Below are 13872 nucleotides of genomic sequence, written 5' to 3' on the forward strand. Positions count from 1 at the left end.
TCATCCTGCTCTTTTCTGGTCCACTGATAGTGTTGCACTTCTTGCATTTGCATTTATATTTGCACTTCAAACATCACGACAGTGGCACAAGCCGTTAGCCAATGAGATCCACCCTTTGCTTTTGGTATCAGCTTTCAAAACACCAAGATAGTGATGGCGAAAACAGCCATCTTGAGGCTTGAAAATGAGACTTCACAAACTTAATGGGTGATGTGACAGTAGCCACCTCCATTCACTGTCTATAAAAAGCATCATCTGCTTCATCTACTTTGCTGAAGGTCCCGACCAATGTTATGTTTCCATTCACACAGTAGAGTTAATGTATATATATGTTTGCGTTCGTGCTTGTGTTGATCTGCATCTTTTAGAGAAAAAGTCTCAAATTACCAACCCTGAAATCGGTGGACATTAGTATTCCTGTTTCCCTTCCGTCCTTCCTCCCTCTATTCCCGTTTCTCTTTATCTCTCTCTCTCCCACATGACACATGGCAGAAAACACTACACCTCTTTGTGGCTGCTGTCAGCTCCAGACAATACTCTGAAGATATACAGAAGTGTTTACTCTATAGAGCGAGGCAGAGAAAGAGAGTCATAGAAGCCTGCTACTTTGACTTTTGACCTCACCCTGAATTTCCAGTCCTCCACCTCGGTTCAGGCACTTTCTCTAACCTTTGATCCAAAGTACACCATCTCCTAGCTTGTTCTGGAAACCAGCCACTGTTCACTGTATTGTTTTGACAATTAAAGCTCTTTTGCCCTCGTGTCTCCAAACAGGGGCAGCTCACAAGACTGACACAACAAATTCAAAACAGAGCATGATATCATCTGGCAACTTCTTCTGAAATGTTGAGCAGCCGGCACATATTTTCCTGGGTACAGAGCCGGCAGCACTGCCGTCAGTATCTTCTTTTTCCACGAATAGCGAAGCTACAGAAATATTACAAACGCCGTACAATCTCTCATTTACTTTATTTTATGTTGAACTTCATGAAAAATTTTGCATCTTCCTCAGAATTTTTATTCAAAGCTTTAGCACAGAAAACCTATACTCTTACCTTAAAAGACTCATTTACAGCGCCATATTTTTGCTCAAATGCTGCTACTAGAGTAGCTTTGCATGATTCAGACTCATATATTGACATAGTAACCATTGGCGCTTTTGTTTACCTTATAATATGAAATTGAAAGGACAGAGTATAAGAAAAAGCTCAATAGCTTCCCCTTAAAAACATGTCTTTACTTAAAATGTAATGGTAAATACAGAGGGGGCGTGCCATGTTGTAGGCGTGCCATGTTGGTGACAGAAGTTACATGTAAACGTCACGGAGCAGAGTCATTTCTATTGGTTTAGGACGTTTATGTTAGAATTTAACTCAAAGTGCTGCTGGATCTAAGTTAAGTGTCAGAGACACACCTGAAATGCTCTAGGCTCTAAATATTATTTTATCTTTATTCGTGTATTTTTACCAGTAGCAAATTTAGCATTGTCCGTCGCTAATGTCTGTAATACATCACGTCTGGATTGGAAAAAACAACATTTTAAGCTTGGTGAAAATATTTGTAAATGGATCAAGTGGCTTTTTGCTTTGGAGTATTTCTTTATTTTAGTCAAATAACTGTGGTATTTTGTGAAAAGTTGTTATGCATAGACTTTGTAGAAAAAGAAAGACTAAAGAAAGTCCATGAAAATAAATGATTTATTAATACAGCAGCAGTGTATTGCCCCCCAAGTGTGAGAATTGTTTTGCTTCTCATTGAGCTGGTAGCTCATGTTTTACTCAATGCACACAGTCCCTATAGAGACGGTACTGACTGTTCTGTGGGTGTGTGGGTGAGGGGGTGTGGATAGTGAGAGTAGGGTGGCTGAAACACAAATCACCTTCAGCTGTCACTGTGGCCTACTCCCCCCCCCCCCACACACACACACACACATACACAGAGGCCAAGATCTGGCAGTAGGGAGGCTGGTGTGACTCTGGGATTGTTTTTTGTTTTTTAATTTTTTGTTTTGTTATTTGTTGTTTATGCTCCTTGCTTTTTTTTTATTCAGAAGCTTTATTCATTTAAGCGCAACACACCTTTAATAACCAGAGGAAACATTTTTGGATGCAATGAAACCAAGCAGCAACCTCCAGAGCTAAAGAACAGTCTGAGTTAAAATGCCAAAACATGCAGTTCCTGTAGTGGCCACTTGAGGCTGGCTCCAGAGTGAGTCCCCCACCCGAATTTACATATTTAACCCATATCAAGCACATTTACAGGTGGTACCACAAATGGTTTTGGCCTTTACAGACAGGTTAATCCTATCCATAAAGGCACCTTCTTAATATCACTCCTTCACCTAGATAATTGCCTTAGAGGCGTGGCCACATTCATTGACAGGCAGCTGGAGACGATTAGCAATTTCTTGTTTTCATCTTCACTACTTTGAATCCTAAAACTGGACTTTCTCACTATATTTATGGTGTTAGTGTCTTTAAAATCATTTTTGAATTGAATTATCTGTGTGCTTCAGTTTTAGTGAGTGAAATCCTAGCATTGTATTAATCCTCTACCTAAGTTACCCAGACAGTTTATGAATGCTTGCGTTAGTCGATAAATTAACACTCCAGCCATTCGTCCATATCAGGTAACTTCTGGCTAAAAAGAACAAAGGAAACCCACCACGATGCTCCATGGAGCTTCTTTTATCTGGTCTGTGGTTAAAATCTCCAACTTTACAACAAAATTGTTTTATCTGCAGAGGTTATAGCCTCTGCAGATAGTTTCCTACCTGTCTAAAAAGTCTACAGGTGGCTGAAGGACACCATAAACTGTATGATAGACAGACATCACACCATCACGTCACTGTGTATTGATGTTGTGGTTCTAAGAGTTGAGAGATTTGAGTGTGCAGTGTTCTCAGCTTTTCAAATTGTGACTTTGTTATCAAAGTCACTATGTATCCAAACAGAAATCACTTTTTTAAGCAGAAGAGTCGCCCCCTGTTGGCCTTTAAAGAGAATACAGACGTGGAAGCTACTTCCATCTTTACATCATCTGTTTACATGGTTTCATTCACCTGGATATTGGATTTAAGGGCGTGGTGTCCTGACACAGGCAGCTGTAGCTAATTGCTGTCTGTTAGATTTCACGTTGCTAATGGAAGCCACTGAACTAGATCTCTACGTCTGTTTTGTGCTCTGGGTACCTTTTGGAGCATTTTTAACGGTTTGCTTAATTGTATTTTTGAGTTAGCTTAAAATATGTCATCAGTCTGCCCTCAGTGAGCACTGCTCCATATCTCCTAGTTAAAGCTTTAAATCCCTCCAGTTTAACAGCAGGTGTTCCTTGAAGCTGCCTCTCTGGAGGGGCCGAGCTATTTTCTATTCAGTGTGCAACACTTTCCAAATTTTCTCCCCACCCACGTTGGCTGATTTATCCTTTCATGATTCATGATTAACAAGTAAACGCACTGTCGTTTGAAATATCACAGAAATTTAATTTAAGTTGTGTGGGCTGCTGCAACCAGCTGCTCTCAGATCTTCTTCCTGATTTAATTTAAGCTCCTAGACCAGAAAGATCTAAGGTGGAGGCAACAGTGTAAGAGCAGAAGCAGTCGCAGGACATGCAGAAAAAAAAGTGGAAAATGGTGCAAAACTTTGAAGAAAGGAACCACCTGCAAACCATTTCACTCCCCGGAGAACTTCTCTCCATGAACGACTGGTAGAGCAGATATAGGAACACTACAGTCCCACATCCCCAACACAGTCTATCATCATTCAAAACAGCAATGCAACAGCAGCCCAAACATCATCCAGTCACATTGGTTACATAATTCACAGGAAAATGACACACTTCCTGACACGGCCATTATGCTTGGTTATACAACTAATGCGGTGAAAGACAGACTCACAGTCTGTAAATACAAGGCCGTCTTTGTAGAAACTTTATATGTCGTAGGCATTCTGAACCATCGAGGCCTAGATTCAAATGAAATATGAACTTTCAGCTTCTTTGAAAAAGATGATGAGGAGGATTACATGGACTGTGGACCAGGCTATTTCTTGGTTGTTGGCATGCAAAGAAGTCATGCTCCCTCACCACCAGTCGCTTGGTCATAGACTGATGGCCCCAAAGCTAAATCAGCTGCAGTGTGAGGTCTGTTTTATTGTCTCAAGTGGTGGATTCCAAGTTTGATTAAATATCCCCAAAGTGAGTTTGATCCTTTAGAGATTTTATAGGGAAGAGAGGCTGGATTTCAAGTAACTCGGAATCCTATTCACGATTAATGGGGAGGGGAGCATGAGGTGGAGCGATGGATTAGTGTGGAAATGCAGGCATTTAACTGGCCTGCTGTGGTGAAGAGAGAGCTGAGCTGGAAGGTGACGATTTCTTCTTAGCAGTCCACTCTTAGCAGTTTCCTCTGAGATCAGCCTTAGACACTGGGTCAAGAACATCTGGTGGGATTAGAGCCACTGCTCCATATTGAAAGGAGCTGAGGTAGCATGTACATGCCTCCTGGGTGCGTACTATCTGTGCATACACGTCTGGGAGGACACCCCTGGGTAGACCCAGAACCTGCTGAAAAGATTATATATCTCATCTGTCCTGAGAAAGCCTTGGGATTCCCCGAGGAGGAACTGAAAAGCATTGCTGCAACCCCAACCTGACTTTGGTTAACTGAAAGGTAACGGAGGATGGAATTCCCTTTTTTGGGTTATTATTATCCTAGTATGATGAATTTTACTTTTTCCTCATTATTTTAAACAAAGAAATAATGAAGTTTGTAACTTTCTTGTTTGTTTTAAAGAAACACATTGGTACATTAGATCATCTAGAGGCTGAAATAAAGGTGAACCTGTGGCTGGATGTACGTACGTTCATAAAATTATTTAAACAAACATACTAAAATATTCTGATATTTACACACTCAGTCATGCAGTACTTGCAAACAGACACAAGTTAGTTTACACGGTATTAGCTCACTGAATGATTGTAGCTGTTTAAGAACTTATTGTAAGCACTTGTCCTTCTAGTGGACAGCTGGTGACAGCTGATAAACATGCCTCAGTGGTTTCTCATATGCCTTAGTGTGACGTGCAAACATGCACACTGCAGTCAGCGTACTTCCTGTAGAGCTGTAATGGACGAATGGTTGGAAAAGTGGGTGTGAGAGAGCCTGGTTGTCTCTGTTCTGTGCCTGTATTGTATGTTGTAGGTGGTTGTACATCACTGTCCTCTTTAGGAACTTGGACAAACATTTTGTGTATTAAATCCAAACTCATAGTAGATGTTCGTTGGTCTGAAGGCCCTGATAATACACGTGGCAGTTGCAGACTGCTATCATTTATAAGAAAAACACTGCCTGCTATGTGATTAAAAGTTAATCTTTCCACTTATCTATTAATGACACGTGTGACTGATGAAACGTCTTAATGATGCTCTTCACTTGAATTCGAGTATCTCTGAATATAACTCTTTAATCAAGAAAAGTCCTTCTCACTCATCACTGTCTGGCTCAAGTGTCTTCAGGCAGCAGCTGCAAAGGATTGTGGGGCATAAATATCAGTCAGAGTCACATGATAAATAATCTGTGTTGAAGATTTCTGATTACGCGTGTGCAAGAACAGGAGGAACAGTAGATTTAGTCACAGTGCATGTTAATGTAACGTCTCTTTTCTACTGAACTGTGTACTGATTTTCTGCCAATAGCTGCCGCAGAGACAGAGGGTATCTGTGTGTGTTTGAGCACATGCACCCAACATGTGACCTTGTGTGACAGGAACAGAGAGCGAGGGGTGAAGCTCTTCTGCCAGTGTACCTTCTGTGTCCTATCTCTGTGTGTGTGTGTGTGTGTGTGTGTGTGTGTGTGTGTGTGTGTGTGTGTGTGTGTGTGTGTGTGTGTGTGTGTGTGTGTGTGTGTGTGTGTCAGTGCAGTCATGCTGCAGCATATCAGTGCAGCCTCTCTAATCTCTGCCCTCCAGCTTTACCACTGCTGCTGCTGGACAGCTTCAATCCACACCACAGCTCAAATAATACAGATACGCTCATATTTCTGCAGATTTGTAGTTTATTAGATGGTGGTGTGGTTTCATTGTTATATTTAGGTGTTTCTCTTAAGTTGAGGTTTTTTAAAAATTTCACTTTGCAGTAATTGTTCAACAAACATTAAACTGACTGCCCGCTTTATTAGTTACACCTTGCTATAACCAACGTTTACCTCCTTTTTGCCTTAGAGCCGCCTTAATTCTTCATGGCATGGATTCAACAAGGTGATAGGATCACACAGCTGCTGCAGATGAATTAGCCACACATCCATGATCTATGATTTACACGTGTTCAAGATAATTTGAGCTTTGTGAAATGGCGTGTTTTCCTAGATAACCTAGCACCAGGATAACTGTGGCCATAAAGGGATTACGGTAACATGGCCAGCAACAGTACTCTGGTAAGCAGTGGAGTCTAAATGACGCTCAGTTGGTACCAAGGGGACCAAAGTCTGTCAAAAATATCATGCCATTACCACACCACCAATCTGAACAGCTGATACAAAGCAGTATAGAGCCATGCTTTCAAGTCATTTATGACAAATTTTGAAAATTATCCAATTGTTGGAGCAGAAATCAAGACTGAAACAACCAGGCAGTCTTTATGGTAAAATTTGTAGCCCCAGTTTCCAGTTCTTGGCTGAGAGGAACTGCACCCTGTGTGCTCTTCTGCTTCTGCATTCAGATATACTCTCATGCATACCTTGGCTATACTAAGTTATTTCAGTTACTGTTCTCTTCTTCTCAGCCTGAAGTATTCTGGTCTTTTTCTCCCGACTCTGGCATTAACAAGGCATTTTCAACCAGAGAACTGCCGCTCACTGATAGTTTCTCTTTTTCAGACCATTCTCACCCTAGAGAGGGTTGTGCAGGAAAATCCAGGCAGATCAGCAGTTTCTGAAATCCTCAGATCAGCCTGTCTGTCACCCCTAAACGTGACACACTTAAAGTCACTTAAATCACCTTTCTTCCCCATTCTGATGCTCTGTTTGACCATCAGCAGGTCATCTTGACCATGTCTACATCCCTAAATGCACTGGGCTGTTGCCACGTGATAGTTTTTTTTGACACGTGAATCACAATTGACAAAACTTGGAAGAGCTATTAGCTATTTGCTTGGAAGGGCTAATAGCAGAGTGTTACGAGAGAGGGTTAACTCACAGAGTTGAGCTTTTTGTTCTTTTATAACCAGTTAGCTGAAAAGTACAGTGAGTGATAGACTTTATGCTTCCCTAATACGCAATAATTTACTCATTAGACATAAGAATTACTGCAATTACAGCAATTAAGTCAAATTAAAAGCTCATAAATGAGAAATTTATAACGTGGAACAAAGTCACATAGTGACCTCATCCTTTCCTCATCTTCTGATTTGCTCTGCTTCTGTGTGCATGATTTAAAAAACAAAAGGTTTGATCACATTGTCCTAAATAGAAAACATGTCATTCATAGTGCAACACCTGAGGTTATAAAATTCAGCTGTAGTTTTAATTCATCTAAAACAAAACTATCTGTGATGCAGCTGTACCAAATACCATCGTCTCGATGTCTCGAGTCCTCCCCGCTCGTACTTTGCTCCCCTCCTCCACCTGCATCCACGATGAGAGGGACAAGAACCAGGGATGGTCTTTGTTGTCTGTGTTCCTTCTTGGCTCCATCATCTATGTTCCTGTGCTTCCTGTCCTCTGCATCTAGCTACTTGATTTGTTTTTTTGTTACTTTTGTTTTAACATCATCTTTATATGACTGTGGTTAACAGATGTTCTTTAAAATAAAGCTCTGTTTTGTTTCCGTCAGGTCGAGTTGTATTTAAACCAACTGCAGCCTTTCACAGCAGCTGGAAGTTGGTTTACTTTTATCATGAAGAACTAAACTTTTACCTAAAACTGAATGGTGACAAGCGTCCGAGTTTTACAGTCAAACCTTTGACTCAGTCACCGACAAAAAAATAGAACCGCCCCCGTCATGCCAGATGTATGATGAACATATAACAATATCAGCTCACGGTCTACTCCCAACAACAGACACGAACAGAGTCTGGCCTTTCCTTTCTTATGGCTCATCTTCCTCACCCCCTCTCCTTATATTTACTGAAAGCCGACTCCCTTCCCTCCTCCCTCACTGACACCCTCTCTCACATTTGTATTCCCTGCTCCACGTACATTTGAAAGACTCTCACCTACAGACACACTACCTTCTCTGTCTGACACCATCAATTATATATCTCACTCTCGCTCTCAAACACACACATGCACGCACACACACACACACACGTGTACACACGCTGGTGTGTGTGCTTCTGCTCAGTGATTTTCCAATGAGGCGTTTTTGGGGGCTGGTTTTGGAGCGGCTGGTGTTTCTGTCTGAAAACTTCAAACTGAGTAATTGCAGGAAACAGAAGAAGAAGAAGCAGCAGCTCCAAACCAGGAAAAGCAAACAGTGGGTGAGTGAGAGAAGAGCTCTACTTTGCTTTTTCATATATGTTCTTCTCAGTCTAACATGATGAAGTTAGTTGTGTGAGTTTTATTTAGTTTTTGCTAGGAAAGGTCTGGACGGAGTTTTCTGTACTTGAGTTTTGGGCCCTGATAGAGGCTAACGTGTTGTTTTAAAATGACTAATAAAACGAGCATTGATTGTTTCCTGCAGACACTAACACGGGCTGTTTGTCACCCTGGCTCACTCTTCCTCTATCTGACTTTCTGTTTTTTCCTTCTCTAATGCTGAAAATAGCCCAAGTCACTCCATTCAGCCCCACAGGCATTTCAGGAACTACAGCTCAATCTGCCTCTGTGTGTCTCAGTCACTGATAGCCAGGAAGGAACTGTCATTACTGTGAGGTCATTATGTTCACATGATCAGTGAGCACTAGTACAAGTGATTTTACTGATCCTAACATGCTGTCACGGTGCTTTTGAGTTTCAGATTCTTGATGAACATTTTTTTAGTTTGGGTTTATGTTATTATTCTAACGGTGAGTTCTGTTACTAAAGCTTTTATTCCTGATCTTTACATTGTGGTTTTCCTAGTAAGTTCTGGTCCCCGTGAACTTTATTATTATTCAAAGGTTGACTGTCAGTTCTTTTGGTTTCAGGCTGACTCTGCTTTAAATGCTTGCTGACATTAGGAAAGTCACTAAAGGTCTGTTAACTTTAGAGGTCTGCATGTGCACAAAGTATAGAGTTAAAGTTAGGACATAAATGTGCTGCTGCAAAATAGAAAATTGGAATTTCTGGTTTGTGATCTTTTGCTTTGTGTCACTGATACACATTTACCTGTAACTTCATTGGGTACACCTTGCTTGTACTGAGTTGGACCGGCTCCTTTTTTTTCTTCCAAGCTTTCCTAATTCTCTGTGGCATAGATTCAACAAGGTGCCAGAAAAATTCCACAAAGATTAATCTCCATGTTAACAAGATTGACAGACAGACAGATAGATGGTGCATCATCCTGCTGAAGCTCTGTGGTCATACAGGGATGGACATGGTCAGCAACAGGTGCCCAAATTGTGCTTGTAGCCATGCTACCAAATGGTGAATCTACAATCCAATACAGCGTATGATATATGGTACCTGGGACTTTCCGCCATTTTTTAGAAATGAAGAAGCCTCTTACATGGGAGGTGAAACGATATCATGAAACTTAGATATTTCTTAACAAAGTGGCTCACAAAATCTTTTTTTCTTTTCATGCTTCAGTTTGACACCATAATAAGGTTTTCAGTTCCAGGTAAACTGTAAAAGAAGACTGTAGTTTGGACGGGGATGCAGGAGTTATGTGAGGACAGTATGTTAGACAGAGCTGGGACAGAATTTGGAGGTAAAAAGCTTTCTATTGTACGTGTCAGCTCGTGTTTTTATGCAGTGTTCATAATAACCCAGAAGAAGCTTTTGGAAAGTTTAATGCAGGACGACATCAGCGAAGTGCAAAACAGTGTTTGTTTTCTTCTCAGACATCGTGTCCAAGCCTTTAGGTTTAACGCAGCTGGTTAACATGGCAGCCTGTGAGGGATCCGAGAGCTCAGCTTTACCTTCATGCGATTGAACTGCTTCAGCAAATAAACTGATTTATTTATTTAAAGGATGAATTTGAGATCTCCTTTAATTGTTATGGTTTGAAATAATTTTGATACAAAATACAAATCATACAACTTACTTGCTTAGACCAGCCTGATCTGATTGTTTAACAGAAAATACAGTTTCATTTAAACCTTTAAATTATGCTTGAGTGAATCGTGTATTGCAGGATGCTAGCACCATAGATGAGCTGGAGGAAGCTCACCTACAGTATTTTACTGTTTTTACATTATGGCTTTGATTTTTATTCTTTGCTGTAGACTTGGTTCCCTCAGTGTTTTCCTCTCTGTTCCTCACTCTGTCTTTGGTCTTTGTATTTTGGTTTCTTTGCATCCCTTCTCAGGAAAGTCTGAGTTCAGATGAGCAACAGTGAGGTTTTAGTTCCAGAAAGGCTCATCAATCAATTCATCTTCTCTTTGTCTTTTATCAAAGCATCTGTTATGTTCCTGTCTGTGTTTGCTGCTTTGTTCCTGTTTGATTTTTCTGCATATTCAGTGTTCTTTTGATTCTGGTTCTGGTTGGACTTTTGTATTTGAGACTTTTGATCAGCCACAATAAAGGCCTGCCTCATTTTTTATAATGTTTGTGTTGTATCACTCGGCACGGTCCCTCATTTGACTTTCCTTTGTACATCAAGACTGTAGATTTGTAATAATTGAAACAATTTCTCGAGACACGCTTAAAATATTTAGATTACTAAAAGATCTGAAAGATATAACTGTTAATATGAGACGCCTGATTAATTACCAATAAATGACATTAAAACCAAAGGCCATGCTGGGAAATAAATGATCCCTCACAGGCCAAAGTTTTAGGAGAAACAGATTGTCTCACACCACGAACTTTCCAGTTTCACAATTAAAAACATTACAGGGCCACATGTAAATAAATAAGTGATCACACTCAGTCACTCGAAGGTCAAAATACAAGAAAATGTGCTGCAGACAGTGTTTCAAATACAGCATTTATTATTAGTGAAATTCACCGACAGCGTGTTTGCACTGCATTCGTCTTTGTCTGCTTTGTGTAGTCTTTTTTTATTAAATCACTTAAAGGAGAAAAGCACACTGGATGATTTGATGTTCTTTTATTGCAGCCGGCACCCCGTGAGTGTAACAAATGATGTTTCTGACCATGTGAAAAACATAACAGCGCTTCTGAGGCCACGATTAGCCTACTTTGAACGATTTGTGGACGAGTAAAACCCCTGGTGTGTTTGCAGGGTTTAGGAGTTTACTCGTGGGTGTATGTGTGTGTGTCTAATCCAAGCTTTAGAGCCCGTGTCTCTGCTCTGTCCATCTGCATGCAGCCAGAGATTACTTGACATGATCTGGGACAGGTATATAGAATACTGAGGATTAGTGTACAGAGTATACTTTGAGTGTGTGCATACTGTAGTATCTGCACAGGAAGACTGTGTGTGTTTGTGTGTGTGCGTGAGAGAAAAAGAAAAAGCAACACTGAGATTAAAAAGTGTATATGTATCTGTGAGCGCTGTGGTGTGTCGATGCACTCCTATCCCAGATTACCCTAAATTTATCTTTCGACTGCCGGCTGACTATCTGGCGTGACATCACCAGTGACATCACTGACGATAACACAGGATGTCCTTTTCTGATTGACATTTTAATCTTTTGGCTGCAGAATATACAGGATTTGATAACAAAATTATTGAGAGGGGATCAGTACTCCGCAGATCACCTTTAAAATCATAAAGTTCTTTTTCTATTTATGTTAACAGAAATAAACGGACACTAAAATGAGAGTGAGCCCACGGTTCTCAGCTGGAACAAAGTGGAGTGCCCACCCTGGTTGGAGTTCAAGTGATCTGGAGTCTTGTTGATTGGTGACCTGGGGAGGAAGTGGCAGATTGGTGCTGCAGTAGTAAAGATGATCTTGCCCTCACCTATCCACAAGTTTTAGGTCGTGACCAGAAGAATGAGATCATGGATACAAGCAGCAGAAATAAGCTTTTTCCAGGGAAAGTCTGGGTTCTCCCTTAGAGATAGGGTGAGGTGCTCAATCATTCTGGAGGGGCTCAGAGTAGAGCTGCTATTCCACATTAAAAAGAGCCCGTTGAGGTCATTCATCTGACCCGATGTCTCCTAAGCGAGGTGTTTCAGGCAGGTCCCAATTGGTGGAGACCCACAGGCAAAGATGGAGGAGATACCTCTTCTTTGACTGCTGCCCCAGCGACGCAGACCCGGATAAGCAGGATTGATGGATGGATGGATTAGGCTGGGTTTGCCATTGTCATAGAGAGAATTGGCCGTGTGTGTTACTCTGTGTACAACCAGTTATGTGTCACAACTAATAGAGTAGGACAAGATTCGAAAACAAATTAAAGAGTCAGTCTTTACTGGGCCAAAAAGTAAAGAGGACGTCCATAAAAATCAGACAAGCAAACCCAACAAAGAGTATTCAGAGGCAAACACCAGAAAACAGAATTATAACACTAAAAAAAACTTCACATGGAGTACAAAGAGAATCTGCCACTGAAAGAGGGGAAGACGCACATTAAACTCACATTAAAAATGAAAGAAAAGAAACGCCAAAATAAAACAAGAAAAAGACAACAAAGAAAAACAGTAACTCAGGATTCAAAGTGAGACCTCACAATATTGATTTTGTGAGGTTATTAAGCTGAGATCAGTGTTGTGATGACATGGATGAAGGACTATATCATGCTTTTGTTGGACAAAATCTGCCCCTGCTCCTTGGTCACCTTCATATCGCCCAACATTAACATGTGTTGTTTTTTTAATACATTACTTTTGTATTAAATTTATTTTTCACTTGAATATCACAGCTGACTCACCTGTTGTCTGCACATAATGAAATCCAGCTGCAGAGGTGGTCTTGACTTCATACTGGGATTTTTAGCTTTGAATGTAATCATCGCTACCAGCCACAATAACTCCTTCAAAATAAGAGTTTAAATATGGCTGATAAATTAGTTATTTAATCAGCATTTGGAGATTGGTGATCTGATTCCAGCCAGTGAGTCATAGGAAACAATCTTACTGAGTTTGAGTCCATATAAAATAATATCTAAGTGATATTAACCTGATTTTTCTTTGATTGCAGGTGATCCTGACAGTTTACCTCAATGACACCCAGCAGATGCTAACTGAGGTCCCTGTCACTCCAGCGACCAGAGTTATCGATGTGGTGGAGTACTGCAAAGAGGCCGGTGAGGGGGAGTGTCACCTAGCTGAAGTATGGAACGGGCATGGTGAGTCCATTCATTGGTTGATAATGCTTATTGATTAGTATCACTTAAGGAAAGCAGCACATGCTGCAAATGCAAGACATTAACTTCATGAAAGCTTTAAAGTGGAGACGCCGAATGCATTATTCAGCAGCTGCAGATTCACACACGGAGCTGAAAAGTGGCATCATTTGATCAGTGTCAGTGGCCCTTTTAGGTGCTTAAATTCTGTCACATCTCTGGTCCGGTGGTGGATGCTCATATTAAAACCAAACTTTCAAATAAGGAGGTCAGTGTAAGTACAAATAACCCCAGTAAGCTGTAAGCTCAGTTCTGCTCTGTTTAAGTCAGGTTTTCTGCTCTCGCCTCAGTGATGTCAAAGAGAGGGGATATCCCTAATGTATCCCTAAAACAACCCGCTATTCATATCTTCTGTTAACTTATAATCATAATCCATCCGTCCATCTTCCGCTTATCCGGGGCCGGGTCACAGGGGCAGCAGCCTAAGCAGAGAAGCCCAGACCTCCCTCTCCCCGGCCACCTCCAGCTTGTCCGAGTG

At 41.0% G+C, this 13872-nt stretch overlaps 1 protein-coding gene across 3 annotated transcripts in view; it reads left to right on the forward strand.

The window, feature by feature from the left end:
* The window catches only part of LOC308389426 (apoptosis-stimulating of p53 protein 1-like), a 56796-nt gene that overhangs the window by 2412 nt on the left and 40512 nt on the right, over window positions 1–13872 (forward strand). For 2 of the 3 annotated variants that reach the window (XM_080870831.1, XM_080870833.1), the window contains exons 1-2: window positions 8208–8472; window positions 13190–13337. In XM_080870831.1, coding sequence (XP_080726957.1) covers window positions 8347–8472; window positions 13190–13337 — 274 coding nt within the window. In that variant the 5' untranslated portion in view covers window positions 8208–8346. Of the gene's footprint in view, window positions 1–8207; window positions 8473–13189; window positions 13338–13872 lie in introns of those variants that run through there. The other variant, XM_080870832.1, reaches the window with a different exon arrangement.

Source organism: Rhamphochromis sp. 'chilingali' (genome assembly GCF_963969265.1).
Source record: "Rhamphochromis sp. 'chilingali' genome assembly, chromosome: 21".
Lineage (NCBI taxonomy): Eukaryota > Metazoa > Chordata > Actinopteri > Cichliformes > Cichlidae > Rhamphochromis > Rhamphochromis sp. 'chilingali'.